General features: G+C 33.8%; 1 protein-coding gene across 2 annotated transcripts in view; it reads right to left on the bottom strand.

Annotated features, from left to right (window-relative positions):
- Positions 1-9,749: 9,749 nt before the first annotated feature.
- Positions 9,750-20,020, bottom strand: part of LOC117173482 (torso-like protein) — a 189,241-nt gene continuing 178,970 nt past the window's right edge. For both annotated transcript variants that reach the window (XM_033362084.1, XM_033362085.1), the window contains exons 3-4: positions 15,729-16,055; positions 9,750-10,382 (exon numbers count right to left, since the gene is read on the bottom strand). In XM_033362084.1, the coding sequence (XP_033217975.1) occupies positions 9,987-10,382; positions 15,729-16,055 (723 nt within the window). In that variant the 3' untranslated portion in view covers positions 9,750-9,986. The remainder of the gene's footprint in view (positions 10,383-15,728; positions 16,056-20,020) is intronic.

Below are 20,020 nucleotides of genomic sequence, written 5' to 3'. Positions count from 1 at the left end.
AAGACAGAGCCCCCCCCCCCTCCCCAAATGGAGGGGAAGGCGGAGAAGGAGGCTATCGGGGTGCTGATTGGCGAGCTCAGAGGGTTAAGGAAGGACGTAAGGGGGGCTATGGAGCAGATGGAAAGTATGAGGCAGGACCTGAGGGTAACAGATGAGAGATGGGGAAAGGAAGTAAAAGAGCTGAGGGGAAAAGTATAAGGGGATGCAGAGGGAGTTGAGTCGGTAGGGAATGAAAAAGAGGATAAAATGAAGGAGATGGAAGAAGATATTAAAATGTGGAAGGAAAGGGCGGAAAAAAGGCTGGAGAAAGTAGAGGGCAGGTCAAAAATGGAAGCAGTGGACAGGGGGAAGGGTGAGAAGCAAGGTATTTTGAAGAAAGTGGAGATCATGATAGAAGGGAAAGTGGGAGAGCGTAGGAATGAAAAGGAGGAGAGAGGGGATAGGGAAAGGATAAGGGCAATGTAGTTGAGAATGGAGAGAAAATAGAAGGCAGATAGGAGAAATAATATAGAGATAAGAGGATTGAAGCTCAAGAGCGGGGAAGAAAGGGACGTAGTGGAAGCACTGCTACAGAGCATAGAGCGGGTTAAAGGCAAGGTAGGGAAAGTTAGGATGGAGGGGAGAAAGGAGAATGAAGTGGCGGTGGTGGAATTGGAGAGCTGGGAAGAAAAATTGGGGGTAATGCATGACAAAAATAAGATAAAGGATAATAAGGTTTTTATCGATCAAGATTTGACGAGGAAGGAAAGGGATGTTCAGAGAATGCTAAATGACAGGGCTAGGAAGGAGAGGAGCGAAGGGAGAGCAGTGAAGGTAGGGTATCGGAAAATAAAAATAGACGAAAAAATGTGGGTAAGGGACGAGGAGAAGGATGTGTTCAAGGAAGTGCAGGGGAGTTTGTTTCGGGGGAAGTAGGGGGGTGGGAGTAAAGCAGGGTGGAGGAATGTTAAAGGTGTTGTACTGGAACGTAGCAGGGTGAAAGAAGAAAGATGAGGATTTCTGGAGGTATATTCAGGAATTTAATGTGATTGGACTGGCAGAGACGTGGGTGGAGAGAAAGGAATGGGATAGAGTGGAGCGAAAGTTGCCAAGGGGATATAGTTGGAGGCTACAGGAGGCGGTCAAAGTAAAAAGGAAAGGAAGAGCTAGTGGGCGAATTATAGCAGGGGTTAGGGATGGATTAGAGGAAGAAGTTCATGTAGAGGGAAAGGGGGAGGGCGTGCACATGAGGGCTGTAAAGATAGAAGAGGTGATGTATAAGTTTGTGACTGTGTACTATAAGGATGGAATGAAAAGGATTAAAGAAAGGGTAGAAAATTTACTAGAAGAGAGAGATGAGGGTATTGTGGTAATGGGAGGAGATTTTAATGCAAGAATTGGGCGGGAAGGGGGCCTGTACCAGGAAGGGGAGAGCTTTGAAAGAAAATCGAAGGATAAAATAATAAATAAAGAGGGGGAGATTCTAAGAGACTAGATGGAGGATAGAGGGTGGGCGGTGGCGAATGGTATGGTAAAAGGGGACGAAGAGAGAGAATACACGTATGTGAGTAAGAGGGATGTATCGGCGATAGACTACGTAATTATGAATATGCAAGGGTTTGAGGAGATACAGAAATTCGCAGTGGAGGGAATGGTCGTTAGGGGACAGGGTGTCATGGTTGAGAGAGGCGATAGAGAAGTATCAGGAGCAGTTGGGCAACGTAAGCTTTGAGGGAAAGTTGGTGGACGAGATATGGGAGGATCTACAAGAGAAAGTGAAAGGTTGTGTGCAAAAGAAGGTATTTAGCAAAAATAAAAAAGGAATGGTAAAGCCGCGGTGGGATAAAGAATGTAAAATGACGAAGAGAAAGGTGAAAAAGAACAGAAGGGGACGTGTGGAAAATAATTAATATGTTTAGGAAACGTACGGTGGGGATAAGTGACAAGATAGGGAGCGACGAATGGAGGAAATTTTTTAAGGATTCATTAAAGGGGTCAGATACTCGAAAGAGAGATGAGGGTATTAGAAGAAACAGAGAGGTAGATGAAGAGGAGCTGAATGACGAGGAGATAGAGAAGCAGATAGGGAAGTTGAAAAAATCGAAGGCAGCAGGAATTGACGGGGTAGAGAACGAAGCGTGGCTGTTTGGCACACAAGAGGTAAGGCAGAGGCTGAAGGGGGTAGTGAAAAAAGTTTGGAGGGGGGAGGGATTCCTAAGAGGGTGGAGAGAGGGGTTGATCGTACCACTGTATAAGAAAGGGAATAGGGAGAGGCAGGAAAATTATAGAGGAATTACGCTCATGAATACTGCGTACAAAATATACGCAATGGTGTTAGCAGATAGGCTGCGACAGGATGTTGAGGGGAAAGGAATATTGCCGGAGACGCAGGCGGGCTTTAGAGAGAGAAGGATCACTATTGACAATATTTACGTCTGGCAACACGTGGTGGATAGAGAATTAATCAAAAAGGGTGCCAAAGTGTACGCGTTTTTTTGTAGATCTAAAGAGCGCGTTCACGTCAGTGGATAGGGGAAGGTTGTGGGAGGCAATGGAAGAGCAGGTTAGGGTAGGGGGAGTCAGGATATGGTAACTCGCATATGCAGATGACATAGTGCTGTTGGCGAAGAGCCAAGAGGCTTTAAAGGAGATGATGAAGAGGTTGAGACGTTACTTGGACAAGAATAGGTTAGAGTTAAATGCGGACAAGTCGAAGGTTGTGGTGTTCAAGAAAGGAGGTGGGAGAGATAGGAAAGGGGAGTGGAAGTGGAAAGGAAAAGCGGTACAGGAGGCAAATCTGGTGATGAGCAGGTGTGGGGGCTGGGGAAGAGATTGTTCGCAGATAATTTTGAAAGGAGAATGAAATTGTTTGATTCGCTAGTGATGAGTGTCTTATTTTACGGAGTGGAGGTATGGGGTTGGAAGGTAAGTGAGGAGGTAAATAGAGTACAGGAGAGGTATGTAAAGTGGATACTGGGGTTGGCAAGGAATACGCCGAACTATATTGTCAGGAGGGAGACAGGAAGAACCAGTTTAGGGATTATAACAGGGAATCGAGCGTGTAAATATGAGAAGTTTTTGGAAGAGGGGGGAAGTAAATTGGTTAGGGAGTGTTGGTGGGAGAAGGAGAACAGACGTAGTGGTGAAAAGATGGAGGTGGAAAGGGAAGGTATTTTAGAACGAATGGATTGCAGGTGGATGAAGTTAGCAGAATGCACGAGGAAGGAAGGTATATGAGTTGGTTTAAAAGAATGGCATGGAGAAGGAGAAGGCAGAATGAGAGGAGAGAATAAGAGAGTCAAGGTATAACGGAAACTATGTGTGGATTATGCCAAGGGAGAGAGCGCAATTTTTTTGTAAGAAAGGAGAGCAAGGAAGTCAGGAACTTATAGCGAGAATGTGGTGCAGTTGCATAGAGAATTATAGTAGGTTCTGGCTTTCTAGAGAGAAGAGAATTTGTGAATTGTGCGGGAAGGGGGATGTAAAATTGGAGCATTGGTTGGAGGAATGTGAAGAGGTGGAAAGGAGGAGGATAAGCATGGCCCTGACGATGAAAACGCACTGAAAAAGCAAAGAAAACGCACTGGTCAGTGCGTACTCAGTGCTGTTTCTTCAGCACTACCTGTACCGCTAGATTTCAATACCTGGGTTCCCCTTCAAGTGTCCATTAAAATTTTTAAACGGCTATTTTCACCCAGTAAATCTAGTCTGTGAGGTCTTTGAAAAGGTTTGTTAGTAGTGTGTACTATAGTGTTAGTGAAAATCAGTGTGCCTATACCAATGCGACTAGGCTACCAAGCAGACCAGCTGAAAGGGATTAAAAATAAAAATTTTAAACTTGTGAAATTTTGAAATTAACTATGAGAAGGTTAGAAATTCAGAATCTACGGGTTTCAATTAAGTCAGATATCTAACTTTTTCTTTTGGATGATGAAAATTGGAGTGAATATAACGTATCTCTTAAATGGAATGACATACGCTAAAGCAGACAACATTTTTGAATTCAACTTCAAAGCAATATATTAGTATACAAGTTATAATTATAAATAAATAAATATATATATATATAATAAGCAAATTCATAATTTAAACAAAAGTATTAATAATTTGAAGAAAATTCTAAAACGGGAGACGGTTTGGTTGCAGCCAAGTACTGTAAATAACTTTGCCCGAGCGGTATGTGACAAATACAATAGGAATATTATATGACCGTCCCTTTACTTCTCAGTGCGTTTTAGATGCTGAAAATCGGCACAAACAGCCACTGAAAAACGCACTGGCGGCCTAGTGCCGTTTTCCAGTGGGGTTTAAGTGCTTTTTTATCGGCAGGGGGAGATATTGTTGCATGAAAGGAGTGACAAAAGGGCAGTAGAATGGGTGAAGGGGGTGTTGGGTAAGATAGAGAAGACGAGAAGGAAGGAGGAAGAGGAATGGAGAAGGAAAGTTTGTAAATAGGAGAGGAAGTAAATGTAAGAGAAATGTAAATATTGTAAATAGTAGTTAAGTATTAGGTGTTAGCCGGGGAGACAGAGACTGGTAATGCGAGGCATAGCGACAAAAGAGCGAAATGCGTGCGAGGCGACGCCCAGTGAGGAAGGTTAGGCTATATGAGCGAGCGGATTAGTTATGAGATGTGGATGGATAGTCCTTTGTAAGACGTAGTTGTAAGAAAATTCTGTAAAAAAATGGAAGTGTACGCAAGTTAATTTTTTAAGGCCAGCAAGCCGAAAAATAAATGTTTATCTATCACATGCCCTTAAGGTAATGTAACGAGTGAGTCACGTGACCAGATTCCTACTTTACCCACACTTTTTTTATTTTCCTACTTATTTTATTTTCCTACTAAGAAACGTGGCTCTGGTCCTGAGTTTTAATAATTATGAAAAAAGCAAAAAAAAATATTTACAACAAAAAACTTTTTGTATAATTATAAAAATTTAGGAGCAGGCCCACCATTGTTAGTGCTTCTTGTTTAGTATCCTAAATTTTCAACTCGATCTGGCGTTTCGTGTGATAATGCGTAGGGAAATAATAAAAAGTGGCGGTAAGGTAGGAATCTGGTCACGTGACACACTCATCACATGGCCTTAAGGCCATGTAACGAGAGGGCCACGTGACCAAAGCTGGACCTCAAATTTTCTTTCCCAACTTATGTCTAAACGAATTGAGGTATCGCTCTGAAAGTTTGAGAAACAAAAGAGGAGGCAATAAAGTGTATGTCCCTGCTTTTTTCCGGTGGAAAATTTGGAAAAACAAATTTTTGAAGAAAATGAAACTGGAAGCTATATCGGTACTTTTCTTTCTCAACTTACGTCCACACGGAATGAGATATCGTGTTAAAAATTTGGCATGGTAAATAGAAGTGTCAAAGGAACGTGTCTCTGGTCCTAAATAATTAGAATAGTAACAAAAGTTTTTTTTTCAATTACTATTTTGGAGAAATACCGACCGTGCTGTAAAACCCTGCAAGCAATTTTCAGTGTTGTCAATGGGCTAGAAATGAGGTTCATACTTCGAAATAACAAAAATTTCTCACGAACATTATACACAAATAATGCAAAAACTAATGTTTGCACTTGAAATGCAAATAAACAAATTTGATCTGGCATACGTTTCAGATGTGTCAGAATAGCACTGTCGCAGCGAGTAGACAACTTCGAAATTCTATGGGCCTGTGGGTAATACAGGTTGCATGATTAGCGACATAGATAGAAGTCAAACTTCTGCGTAAATCCTAAATGCGTCGGTCAATAATTCTTATTTTCATAAATAAACTTTTTTCTTCTCCCAACTCTGTGCATGGTCACAAACGGCCCTTTAATATTTATTAATATTTTCCGAAATTTTTTTCTGAGTTATTTAAACTTTTATTTTTCGATATCGGACTGAAACTTTAGCAAATGCCAATAAGAAGACCATAAAATACGTTCATGCACTTCATTTGCGTAGGAATGTCGCTAACGATTATTTTCAAAGAAATGAAATAAGCATTTTTTTAAATAATCTTGCAATTTCATATTTTTAAAATATCTGTGAGGTGTAAAAAAAACACATATAAACGTAATTTACTATCGGTTCTTGCATTTCTCTAAGTTTGAGGCCGAGATTTTACACATAAAAAAGGTTCTTAGGTTCAAAAAATTTCAAGGTACGAAGAAAATATCTCAAAAAATTATCCCAGTTTTAATTTCTTTGAAAAGAACTTTTAACAAAATTCCGACTCAAATGAATACATAAACGTAGCTTATGTTCTTCTGATACATTTTCCAAATTTTCAGTCCGATATTTTATTTACAAAAAAAGTTCTCAAGTTTAAAGAAACTTCAGTAAACTGAAAAAGTGAGGTCGGTAATATAGGAATTTGAGTATGTCACATACCCTTAAGTCACTCGATGGGAAAAAATGTCTCACCATGCACATGAAGACTTGGCATATTCGCACTGTCACACTTTACAAATCCTGGTTTTAGTAAAATTTGAATATAGGTATTTTAAAAACATTTAGACCCTTCGTTATACTTTTAAAACACGTTTATAAGGAGACCCCACTCCCGGAAAACTTCGACGCATGGATTCGGATTTAGTTTGCATCGCTCGTAGCGCCTCTTGCGGAAAAATTCAAAACCGATAACTTTTTCAAAGTATTTCATATACAAATTAAAATTTTTCAAATTTATTAAATCAATTCAAACGAAGAAATGTATTTTCTGCTATAAAAGATGGCTCTTTAACAAAATAAGGACATTCTCATCAAAATAATTGAATTTTTAACATAATAGTTGAATATTCAACCTAAGAATACACATTCCCAAGGAAAAAGTGTCATAGTATATATTTTAATCGAAAAATAATGCAGTTTATACGACAAAAAAAAAGAATTTTAAAACCAAAAAACGAATTTTCAACAAATAAAGATTTTTCACTCAAGAAAAAAAAGTTTATCTAAATTGTTCAACCTTCAAGCCAAAAGACGAATTTTCTCTACAAAAATTGCATTTTCAAACAAAAAATATGACTTTAGAAAAAATTAATTTTTCACAAAACTGATGCATTTTTACCCATCAAAAATGAAATTTCGAACTAAAAATTTTTTTTAAAAAAAGGTGAATTTTCAAATAAAAAATATCAATCTTAAAAAACGGGAAAGTTACATTTTCTGTTAAAAAATTAATTGTAAAAAAATGTATATTCCACTAAATAGTTAAATTTTCAACCAGACGTAAGCCTTAAATCAATAAAATAAATTTTTAACAATGTAGTTTACCTTTTACCTAAGTAGTTGAATTTTCAACAAAATAATTAAACTTTTAACTAAAGAGATAAATTTTCAACTTAAAATATAAATCTCTAACAAAAAAGTGATTTTTTAACAAAATGATAGAAGAAATTTTATTTTTTTTTTTAATGAAAATTAAATTTTTTGGTTAAATATTATTCTTCTTGTCAAAATTGATAATTCTCTACCATATAGTAGCATTTTTATAAAAAAAGATGAAATTTCTCTTAAAGCAGAAGAATTTTTAATTACAAAAAAAGTTGAGTTTTTATTTCAAAAAAAGATTCCAGTTGACTCTAAAAGATTAAAAATTCATTTTTTTTAACAGAGAAAAATAATTTTCTAGGAAAAAATTGGATTTTTAATCGAAAAAGACGAAATTTTTCAACCAACAAGGATGAATTTTTAACTAAGTAGTTGTATTCTCTAAGAAATGGTTGCATTTTTATCCAAAAAGAAGAAATTTTTCTTAAAACAGATGGATTTTTAATTAAATAAAAACATATTTTCCAAAACAGTTAAATTTTAATCCAGAAAATATTTCAGTTCTTTTTTCAGCACCCAAATATTATATTTAACCAGTAGCATTTTAAAACAAAAATTATGATTTAACAAAATTGTTTAATTTTCAACCAAACAGTTGCATTTTTATCCAAGAAAGGTATCACTTGTGCTAAAGCGGGTGAATTTTTAAATCAAACAGACAAACTTAAAAAAAGAGTTGAATTTTCAACCGAAAAGTTACGTTTTTATTTAAGATTAAATTTCTCATAAGACAGATGAATTGAACAAAAAACTTTAAACAAATTAATTTCAAACGCTTTTCATTAAAAATGATACAATTTCAACTCCTTTGTAAAAAAATTCTCCATTAAAAAAAGTTTTAATCTGAAATTTTTCAATTTAGAACGCTCTTAATTGCAAATAATACAGTTTTAATTTCTTTGAATTTTAAATTATTGAATTTTAAAAATTGTGTTCGGACAATATTTCCTTTTTGATATTTTGAACTTATCCTATTTTCGAAATTTTCTTTTGTCTTAAAGCATTTAAATTCGAAATTCTTATATTTGAAATGATAAAATTTCAAATCTTTTCTAATAAAATTTTCCAATTTCAAAATTCAATCTAAAAGTGTACAATTTGGAACACTTTCAATTAGAAATAATACCATTTGGAAAACTTGTATTTCAACGCTTTTCCGCAAGAGGCGCTACGAACGATGCCAACTAACTAAATGCGAATCTATGCGTCTAAATTTTCTCAAGGCAGCATGGGGGAGGGGCCTCCTTATAATTAAAGTAATTAAAGTAATTAAAGTGAAAACACCTAATTCCTCCGAAAATTTCGCTAAACCAATCAGATTTCCCCAAAACAAATAAAAAATATACGTTTTAAACTTGAAAAAATATTCAGCATTATTTGAAAAAACTTTCCTTTCGAAATTACTTTCATTTTTTAGTGTTCTTTTAATTTAAATATGAAAAAAATATTTTAAAATATTTAAAAATATGCAACAACCCCATTTATGCAAATTAAAAAAAATTGAAAAACAAAGAAAATTAAAGAAAGTTTAACTGCTGAAAATGGTAGGAAATTGAAATTTCACCTGTTAAGAAATTAATTTTAAATTTTCTTAAATTTTTACCAATTAAATTTTCAACTGTTGAAAACTCAGAAGTTGAAATTTCATCCGTTGAAAGTTATACTGTTGAAAAATAAAGAAAATTGAAAGTTCAATTTTTTTAACTTTCAGCAATTAAAAATTCAAAAAAAAAAATCAAAAATTAAATTTTTTATTTTATTTCATTTTTGACCATTTAATTTTCTAACGTTGAAAGTTTAGCTTTTGAATTTTCAACCATTAAAAATTTTACTGTTGAAAAAAATATATTGAAAATGGTCGGACATTGAAAATTATTGAGCTGTTAAAAATTCAATTTTTTAACTATTAAACATGGAAGAAAATTTAATTTTCAACACACAAATATCAATTTTCAACGGTTTAATGTTCAAATTTTAAAAATGGAAAATTGAAATCTGAAGAGTTAATTTTTTAACTTGTGAAAATTGACGAAAATTAAAATAATGAAAATTTTAGGACATGGAAATTTCATTGCATTAAGAAAAAAACAAATGTTAAAAATGTTAAAAATACATAATTAAAGATGAGAATTTAAAAAATTAACATTTCGATCCATAAGAAGAGAAATTGGAAAAGTAGATTTTTTTTGAAAACAGGTTAATAGTTATCCAATGGAATCTAAGTAGGAAATTTATGAGATTAAAAAATCCCTACCCTAATCATTTCCGGGTTAGATTTACGCAGCCAGGAAAAGCTTTCTCTTCAATACTACCCTAAACATCTATAAATTTTACTACTACTTGAAATATTGAAACAATTTAAAATCCGAAAAACTTTTTCATGCGTCGATCAAAAAATAATATAATCGAGTTTGGGTAGAGTGTACGATTAATGCTTGTGATATATTAAAAAAGGTTTGTATAAAATGTTTTCTATTAACGATTATATAATAAATACTTATTTATAGCAATAACAGCGATTACACCTCCCGTATCTATAGTACGTCGCGTCCTGCTTCTCAGTCTCGAAACTCGTCTCGAAAACGTCTTACAAGTGTTCTGAAAAAATATTCAGAAGCGATCAGCGACTGCTTGTCATTTTTCGTTTGTCATTTGTGTCTAGGCACCTTTGGTTTCTCCTCTCACTCTCACATATTCACTTCCCAGAGTTTGAAGTAGTTGTCGATCACTTCGAGGAACCAGTCTCTGCGTTTTGGATCATTAAAGTGCGGCGACAGGGTTCGAAGCTGGAGCTGCAGGAGGGCCTCGTTTCCGAGGAGGGAGTCAAGCTGGCGGAGAAGAGCCGCGTCGCCGTGGAGCTTCAGGAGGCTTGCGTAGGTGAAGATGTAATACTGGACTCGGAGTCGCTCCGTGGCCCATGCTTCCACGGAGCGGTTTCCACTTGCCGATTGGATCGCACCCATGTGCTCAGCGTACCAGGGCGAAAAGTAGTTGCTCAATTCGAGGCTTGAGAGCTCTGCCACGCCTCGGGACTTCAACCGCTCCTTTATTCTAAGGTACACCTGGGGCGTGTAGACAAATACCTGAAAAAGAAATTTTTGTATTCACATTTGTTGTTGGTATTCTTTTGATAAGCAGCGCATATTTATGTTTTGAGATATATGTATATTCTAGCTCGGACATGATCCATGTTAGCTGGGACACAAACCAACCTAGCACGAATCCGTTCGTCGATAATATCAATTTCTACTCAAAAAATATTATCATCAGTCGAAAACTATAGGAATGCTTCACAAAAAAAACAGCGTGTCCAAATGACAAGGTTCCATCTCGGAGAGACCAAATGAAAAGGCGATAACTCGTGGAGACGGATTGAAAAGGTGCTAACTGGCGTGGCAATCTCTCGAAACTTCAAAATCAATATCAATGCTCTCAACTCTGAGCACATTTTCATTTGGTTTCCACAAGTTAGTACCTTTCTCTTGGATTCTCCGAGATGGAACCGGCTTAGCAAGGACGCTATCCACTTGAGCATAGACACGAATTTCGACTAAAATTTTTTTATCAACAGTTGCAAATTTTTGGCAGTTTTTCAATCGAATAAAAGAACTCAGGCACAAATTATGTTAGCACAGTTGGAAACCCGTTTAGCACAGTCACAAACCTATACATCGATGATAGCAATTTTTATTACAAAATTATTATCAACAGCTTCTAACTCTTGGGAGTTGGTTACTTGAAAAAATTAACTCAGAAGCAACCATTTTAGCACGGACGCAAGCCCTCTTAGCGCAGACAGGACCCCTTACATCGATATTTAGAATTTCTACGCAAAAATGGTTAGCAACAATTGAAGGGGCGGGTGCAATAACCACCTTAGCGCTCGAAGTCACGGAGAATTATTGTCCGCTGAGAAAATTTTCAAAATTGTTCAAATTTGAGTGTTGACCATCAATACTTGTAGACTATTTTATTGCGCATCTTTATTGTATACAACAAACAAATTCAAAGTTTTTTTCGTTTTTTAGTTATTTAAGGAAAACAACCATTTTCAAAGAAAAAAGAATCAATACTTTTATGCATTCAACTCACCAGATTTTTGTCGGGAATTGATATTTTTTCTTGAAAATATTATGTAACATTCTTCAACATATTCTACGACTGCTAGAGTGTTTATCTTATTATAAAAACATTTCAGAGCTGTTTAGTGAATGTACGAAAATATTTTCTTTGAAATCTGGGATGCATGTATATAAACGAGAAAGTTGTGTGAAGAAGTTTCGAATTTTGACAACTTTCAAAGAGGAAAGTCTTCCTTAGATATCAAAGGAGTTTTTCCAAAAAGTTTTAGATCTTTAGTCATTAGAGGGAAAAAGTGAGGACGATGTGAATATTATGTACGGCGTGCTAACCTCGACTCGGTACGCGAGAACATAGCACCACGGGCTGACGTACATTGACGTACGATGCAAGTCGAGGTTAGCATGCCGTACATAATCTTCACATCAATCTCAATTTTTTCCCTTGGCGACAAAAGATCTAAAACTGTTTGGAAAAACTTATTGATCCCTAAGGAAGATTTTTCTCACTAAAAGTTGTCAAAATTCGAAACTTCCTCACACAACTTTCTCGTTTATATACATGCATCTCAGATTTCGAAGAAAATATTTTTGAAAATTCACTACACAGCTCTGAAATGTTTTTAAATAAGATAAACACTCCAACAGTCGCAGAATATGTTAAAGAATGTTACATACAATTTTCAAGAAAAAACATCAATTCCGGACAAAGATCTGGCGAGTTGAATGCAAAAAAGTATTGATTATTTTTTCGTTTAAAATTTTCGTTTTCCTTAATTAAATAAAAAACGAAAAAAACATTGAATTTGTTTATCGTAAAAAAAAAAGATTCGCAATAAAATAGTCTACAAGTATTGATGGTCAACACTCAAATGTAAACAATTTTGAAAATTTTCTCAGCGGACAATAATTCTCCGTGTGTTCGAGCGCTAAGGTGGTTATTGCATCCGCCCCTTCAATTGCAAGTTTTTGGTGGTTTTTTTTGTGAGAATGTTTATAACCGTTAGAGAAGGAGGATGCTTTCTTGTGGAGAAAACTCTGATTTTTAATTATTTAAAAAATTTGTTTAAATATGTGAATTAAAGAAAAACTGATCATGCTATTCGATCCTATGTAAAGATTACATATAGACAGTATTGATGGATCATTTTTTTCTTCATCAAATTTGCTAAGTACACTGGAACTTGAATTAAATAAGTTCGGATTTACTGCTTCCAGGAACTGTTTTCGTGGTGGTTTCGGGGTAATACCCTCGGGGTCGAGGGAGGGTGTTTAACTAAGCGCGAAACACCAGCAGCGTAGCGACTAAGGGACAGTGTGCAGTAATATTAGTTATTCCAATTGGAAATGGTTTATACGCCATTGAATGTTTATATTTGGACGGTCTGGATTTACCACTGAAGTCGACTGAAGCCATCCCAGAAAACGCTCGTAAATCCAAGTTCAGTTGTTTATTTATTAATTTTTTTTAAACATGTTGGTTTAAACGGAGTGTAAATAATTACAGAATTAGATATTCCTTCATGAAAACTCGTGTTTTGATCAAGTGCTCTTATCCCAATCCTAACTTCTGTGTTGTGTCTCTTGGTCTAACTATGGATGGGCCTTATTGAATTAAAAATTGTCTTTAAATTTGTAAATTTTTCAATTTATGCCCGTTTTTTGTTACCGAAGACGAATCTAGTAATACATTACAATGCTTAAAACAATTATACAAAATTTTAGAAGCTAAAGAAAATGTAAATGTTCGTTAAATTTTCAATTTTTGATGAATTATATAGAATGTTGGATGCAAAAAATAGTATGTTACGAAACAAATGTGTGTGAATAACTGGCAAATTTTATTCGCACACGATTAGGAGTGTGCGAATTCATTCTGACATAACATTTGAGAATCGGGCACTTGGCGCATGTTCTGCAAGCACGAGAAATCGAACTTCACACGCAGTTGTTTCAAAAACTATTGTTTCAAACTCTCGTATTCTAGAAATTCTTTCAAAATTAAAAAGTTTTAAAAAAGTCAATCATAATTTGGTACTATTTTCCATAAAATGTCTCACATAATTTTTTTGCAAAAAATGTACTGTTTAAAAAAAATTCCTTCCTCCATTCTTCGAAAACACGCTATCCTTAATGAACAAATTATTAAGCAAATGTATTAAAAGATCATTCTAAGTTTCATTTTATTGTTAACTAACAATATACGCACAGGGACAGAGTGTATAATGGTGTCAGTATTTCATAAAAACGTCAAACCGAACATTTTGTACAAAAACATCTCTGGATCGATTTTGTTTCAGCAAATTGTCTTCTTTGGGTTAATTGAACTGGTCTAATATTAACACGGACACGAACCCATACATTGATGATATAAATAACTAAAAACGAATTGTTAACAGATGCAAATTTAAATTTTTAACTTCGTGGAATAAAACTATATTTAAAGTTTTCCTTTTCGAACGTAAATTCTAAAACAATTGACAGATTTATGAACTCTAGAGTGAGTAACTTTATTTCTTAAAAGAAGCGTGGGGTTTTATTCAGTTCGTGGTTATGAAGTCGTTAGAGTAATATATGACTTTCCAAGTAAAGCTACGTGAAAAAGGATTATTGAAACATTAAGAATCGATTTTTCCGGAATTTCCATTAATCTCCAAAAAGAATATGAGTGATTATTATAAACCAAAGAGATTTTTCTTCCCTAGATAAGCGAAAATGGATTCAGATAATTACAGGTTTGAGGCCTTTGTGACTCGTTCTATTGTTTTTAAACTGTTAATCAGTTTTAGCTCTGAAATAGACAGACAATGGTATCTTATTATCACAATACAGAATTTTATCCTTCAATCAAGTCCAGTATGCGGGCTGAAGGTCTGAGATCTTACATTATATATATATTATATATAAGCCAGAAATATGAAAAAATCGTTTTTCTATGATTTAAAAAATGACATTAATATTTCTGATGATGTGATTTCAATTAAAAACCATTATTATTTACGAATTTTTTTAACTTACCAACAATATTTATTCTAATGATATTTCTTGCAATTACATTTTTTCTCTAATAAACTTCTTACCAATTTTCGGAAAATGGTTGAATTTTATTAATTGATAGCTTGAAAATTTAACAACGGGGTTAATTTTTTACCTTCTTTGGTTCAAAATGTAACTGTTTGTTTAAAAATTAATCTGATTGTGTTAAGAATTCAACTATCTTTAGGAATGCTATTCATATTTTTTTATTAATAGTTAATTCTTTTTTATTGTATTATTATTGTTAAAAATTTCTATTTTTGGGTTGAAGGTTCAAGTGTTGTATAGAAAATTCGTTTTTTTTTCGCTTGAAAATTAAAAAATGTAAAAATTTTTAATCTTTCAGTTTTTTATTGAAAAACATTTGTTCAAGTATTAACTATTACAGTTTTTGTTAAGAACTACGTTTTTTGGTCGAAAAATCAACTATTCTGTGCAACATTTATCCTTTTGGATTAAGAATTTATCATTTGGTAAAAAAGTCATATTTTTAGTTAAAAGGTAATTCTTTTTAATTGAAAAGTCTACTATCACATTTTTAATTTGAAATTTAATTATTTCGTAAAAAAATTAAACTATTTTGTTAAAAATACAATCTACTTGGACTAAAAATTTTAGAAGTATGATACTTACCATTCATGTAATTAAAAATAACAAATTCCCCTATTACTCCCTTATTTTTCAGTAAAAAAAACCCATTTGCCCGGTTTTAAGTGCCTTTTGTTCTGTGAAATCTGCCGTATTTTGTTGCCAATTTTAATTTCTGATAATGGACCATGTATTTTTCTCAGTTTTTACTTTTGAGGTCTTTATTGCATTGAGGATGGAAGATATATTATGAATAGCAGAAAATGTTGAATCCCTCAAGTCGTTTATTCTCACGAGGTGATAGTGAGCATTTCGGATAGAGGAATTATTATACAACTTTCCCCTCGCTTGCTTCAAAGCCGATGACGCAAACTGTCAATGTAATCCAGCTGCTGGTGATAGTGATATATACATATACGCATTATATATAGGTATTCACTTTCATGCATCGGTTATTTATTCTTTTTCTTTATCCTTCTTTCTTATTTCCATTACTTCAGTGATGAAGAAGAAAATTTAGAGGTGTCATGTTCAAAGAAAGGTTAATGCAGATTTACGCGTGTCTTGCAAAATCTGCTTCAAGAAAGTTCGCAAAAAATTTGATACGAATTTTAAAACATATTGAGACAAATATAAATTCTTAAGAATACTTTGAAATTATTTACATCGTATTGATAATAAGCTATCATCATTCTCAAACTTATGTAATGTTTTTAGGAATATTACCTGATATAAGGAATTCCCCGTAACAAACGAGGAGATGTAGTGCGATCCAAAATTCTTGATGAAGCGAACCACACTAGCAGTATCACCGATCGAAATATTATTGGCTTCATTTGCGACCGCTTCGTCCAGAATTAAAGAATCTATGGCCCCCATCAATCTTTGACTCTCTCTAAAACGAGCCACTCGCACCAAAACATAACAATGATCACCAGTTATAAATGACGAGTTGATACCCAGGTGTCTGGCTATTGCGTTCCTCGACCAACTTCCTGTAAATGCTCTCCAGGGCCTCTCGAGACGTTCGAATGAGAAATCTCGAAAATATGCCTGAAATCAGTTTAATTCGTGTTCAGAAATTTTAATTATTACCTATGTATCTCCCTCCCCCTCTCCCCCTCCTACTATCTCACCACCCTCTCGGTATTCCTTATCTCTCCCAGTTCTTCCCTCTTTCTAATTATTCCTCTCTATCTTTCTCTATTTGACCCATTTACGTCATATTCCTTTCTCAGTGCCTAGCGGATCCTAAAATTTTTTTTTTATTTCTCGTTATCTCACTTTCTCTCCTCTTATATTATTATCTTCTTCCACCGCATTTTTCCGTTTGCTTTCTTATTTCATCCGACGGTACCTCTTCTTCCACGATCCTAACCTTATCTTTTCTTATTCCTTCTTATCTGACTTTTTTTTCTCAACACCCTGGCCTTCTCTCTATTTCTTTACTCTTCGGAATTTCACTCTTTCCCTTTCTAAACTCTCACTATCTTTTCATTTCTACTCTTAATTCTTCCTATTTAAAATTCATCCTATCTTCCTGTTTCTCCTTATTTCCCCTGGCGTACTGAATGAGCGGAAAGGATACGCTACACTCTACAGCGTACCCTTATAGTATTCACATAGTATCCCTTCCGTATCATGAAGAAAAAAAAACTTTAAAAAACAGCAAGACGAGCTTTTAACTTTTTGCATTTCAGATTCTACGTTTTTGGAATTAGAATGTCACGGAGTAATTGCAATCGTTTTTTCGGTTTGAGACGATGTCAAGGTACCCCATCATACTTTCCCCCTCGACGAACTTTTTCTGTTGTTCAGCGCTGGTCTGTATCTCGAAGCGCTGTGGCTGTTACGTGTATGTTACGCCTTACCATGTAGATCGAGTTGAAGGCGCATTGCCGTGTCACAATTTTTGGGTAACTGCAATGCAAAGTAACGTACGTTACTTTATTTATACTAAATATACTTATAATAAATATATTTATACTTTATATATTTATACTGAATTAAATATGTATGGAGTTTAATTATCAACGAAACATACGGGTTTATTTTTGTATTATTTACAGAAATTTTTAACCATTTGCATACTTTTTTTATATGCACTTAATTTTTTTGGTAGAAAATTCATTTGTTTTGTAGAAAATTCAACTAGTTCGTTGAAAATTTATTTTATTTGCTTAGAAAAAGATTTCTTTAACTGAAAATGAAACCATTTTATTTTTTGCTGTATATTTATCTTTTTTATTTTAAAATTCATTTATACTGTTCAAAATTGGTATTTTTTGCTACAAATTTATTTATTTATTTTGGTTGAAAATTCTTTTATTTGGTCAAAAATTACTTTTTTTCAAAGTGAAAATCAATTCTTTAAACCAAAAATTCCACTAAATTTCTTGTCAATACTGTCTAGTATTAAGGATATTTCCGCAACACTAACAACTGGTGAGAATGAGTAGGGGTAGTAATGTCCCATTAAGACCTCAATTTAGCATTTTATTTGAGTAGGGAAATACAAATAGTTAACAATTTCTGTAAATAATAAAAAAAGAAACCCGCATGTTTCGTTGACAATTAAGACTCCATACATATTTAATTTAGTATAAATATATTTAGTATACATATAGTATAAGAATTTCTTTAAGTAACGTACTTTACTTTTTCCTTTTAGTAACGTTCGTTAATTTGCATTGCAGTGATCCAAAAAATTGTAACACGGCAACGCGCTTTCGACTCGATCTCCATGGTCAGGCGCAACAGAGTTCGTACACGATTCTTTTGAAATGTATCCCTGTAACATATTGTAGAAGGCGTCGGTTGAAAGCCACAGCGCTTCGAGATCTAGCCCAGCGCTGAACAATAGAAAAATGTCGCTGAGAAGGCAGGTATGATGCGGTACCTTGAAATCGTCTTAAGCTGAAAAAACTATTGCAATTACTCCGTGAGATTTTAATGGTACAGTAAACGGAGAATCCGAAATGCAACAAATTAAATGCTCGTCTTGCTGTTTTTTGAGTTTTTGTTGTATGATACGAAAAGGATACTATATGTGGATACTATAAGGGTACGCTGTAGTGTTTTCGTATCCTTTCCATTCATTCGGTCTGCCAAGGTCTCTGTACCATTCACAGAAAAAAAACAAAGAGTGAATGAAACATTAATATCAGTGTACGTTATAACTGCAGCAAAAATAACCCTTGCGGCGTGAACGCTATACATTCATGCAGGGTACAGTCTCGATCATTTGGGATACGAAGTATCGATCGGCTGTGTCAACTACTTCGGGTACGGAGAGTCCGCTTCTCGGGGTATGAAATGAAAAACGTCATTTGACGCATAATCATCTTGCTCTTGACTCCTTAAAATACTTTTAAAGATTTGAAATAGACATGTCTAAATGCATTGTTTATTATTTTTACAGCTTTGCTGATCGTACGTTTTAGAAGGTGCTTCGTTCGCACTTTATAAAATTGAGCCAAGCCAAAGATATTAGGTCCTAGATACTGCATGAGATTAGTTGCACCACATACCGGTAGTTAGCGCGGCAGGCAAGTTTGTGGTCCTGCATATATATATTGCTTTTAGTTCGGCCACATACTTGTAGAGGCGCGACATGTACTGATTGGTTCCGCACATGTTTGTAGAGGAGCGACAGGCAGCTATATATTCAGTCGCGCCAAATTATAGTGCATTTGAAATTCAAAATGGTAATAATCTAATTTTACTTTACAAGTGAATGAAAAAATAATTTTAATTGAGTAGAAAATGTCTTGAAGGAATTCGAAAACTCTAAAGACTTTTTGAAATCAAAATTATGACTAAAATATAGCAAAGATGTTAGTATAAAATAGTAATAACAAATTTGAATTTAAAAGTTTATTTTTTATTTAATTCATAATCTTTTTGGAAATTAGTAGAAAAGTGAATTTGAAGATACAATTAAGTTTTATTTAAATTTAAATAAACTAAAAAAGCTGTCTGGTTAAACCAACCAGAATTGTGGTTCAATATGTCCTTACTATTTTCTTCTGGTTGAAGAAATAAAAATTCTGAAAAGAAATTTCCTTATAAAAACTTATAAAAAATGTTTTTCCTAAATTTCCTTATAGACCTAGACAAATGTCTTCTGAAATGTTGCATTTTTAAAATATTAGTGAATTAAGTGGTATGTGAGTTTTTTAACAGCTGTAAAGTGTAAGTAGCATCTTCGAAAGTCAAAGGAAATTACGGCTTGCTTCTATAGTTTAGCTAAGGCCATGTTATAAATATGAAGCATTTTTTCAAATTGAAATAAGAAGGAACTCAATCTTACAAAATGTCATTTTCCCTGCTCCAGAAATCTAACTTTAAGAAAAAATGTAAGTTTGCTTAATTTTTTTTATTATCATTTAATACTAAAACTTGACATAAAAATTGCCATAATTTGCGTCTTTTTGTTGTTTTAATATATGAGCTAATTACATTTTTAAACCGCAACCATGAAAAATAATGTAAGCCAATGCTATAAATTCACATAACTATTATGTACTTCAATAGTCTATATTTTTTAAAAGAATTTGACGCTGTTTTTATTTTATTTTTAATAAATATATATTTCATTTCCTTAGTTTTTTATTTAGTTTCCTTTATTTCTTTATTTTGTATGTATTGAGAAAAATAAGTTGAAACTTTAAAATGTTCTCCACCGGTCATGTATAGGAAACTATACTTTCCAGCTGGTCGATTAAGCTTTTGTTTGCATTTACTTGTTTAACTGTTTGCATATTTAATTACATTACAAATTTTTGATTTTGCTAAAATAATTATTTAAAATTCTTTCCTTTAATAAAAAACTTGCTTTTTTTAAATTTGTTCGTAAATAAATTTATTTTCTAATAATTTAAATATTTGATTAACTTTCAGTTTCTTTTATAAAATTGTAGGATAAATATAATTAAATGTCCAGGAACTCTGAAGAATAACTCATTCACTTTTAGTATGTAAACGAGATTTATTCCAAATAATGTGCAACAATGCTA

This window comes from Belonocnema kinseyi, chromosome 5, assembly GCF_010883055.1.
Source record: "Belonocnema kinseyi isolate 2016_QV_RU_SX_M_011 chromosome 5, B_treatae_v1, whole genome shotgun sequence".
In the NCBI taxonomy this organism is placed as follows: Eukaryota; Metazoa; Arthropoda; class Insecta; order Hymenoptera; family Cynipidae; genus Belonocnema; species Belonocnema kinseyi.
The sequence above is the reverse complement of the archived record's forward strand: the minus strand, read 5'-3'. Positions and strand labels throughout refer to the sequence as shown.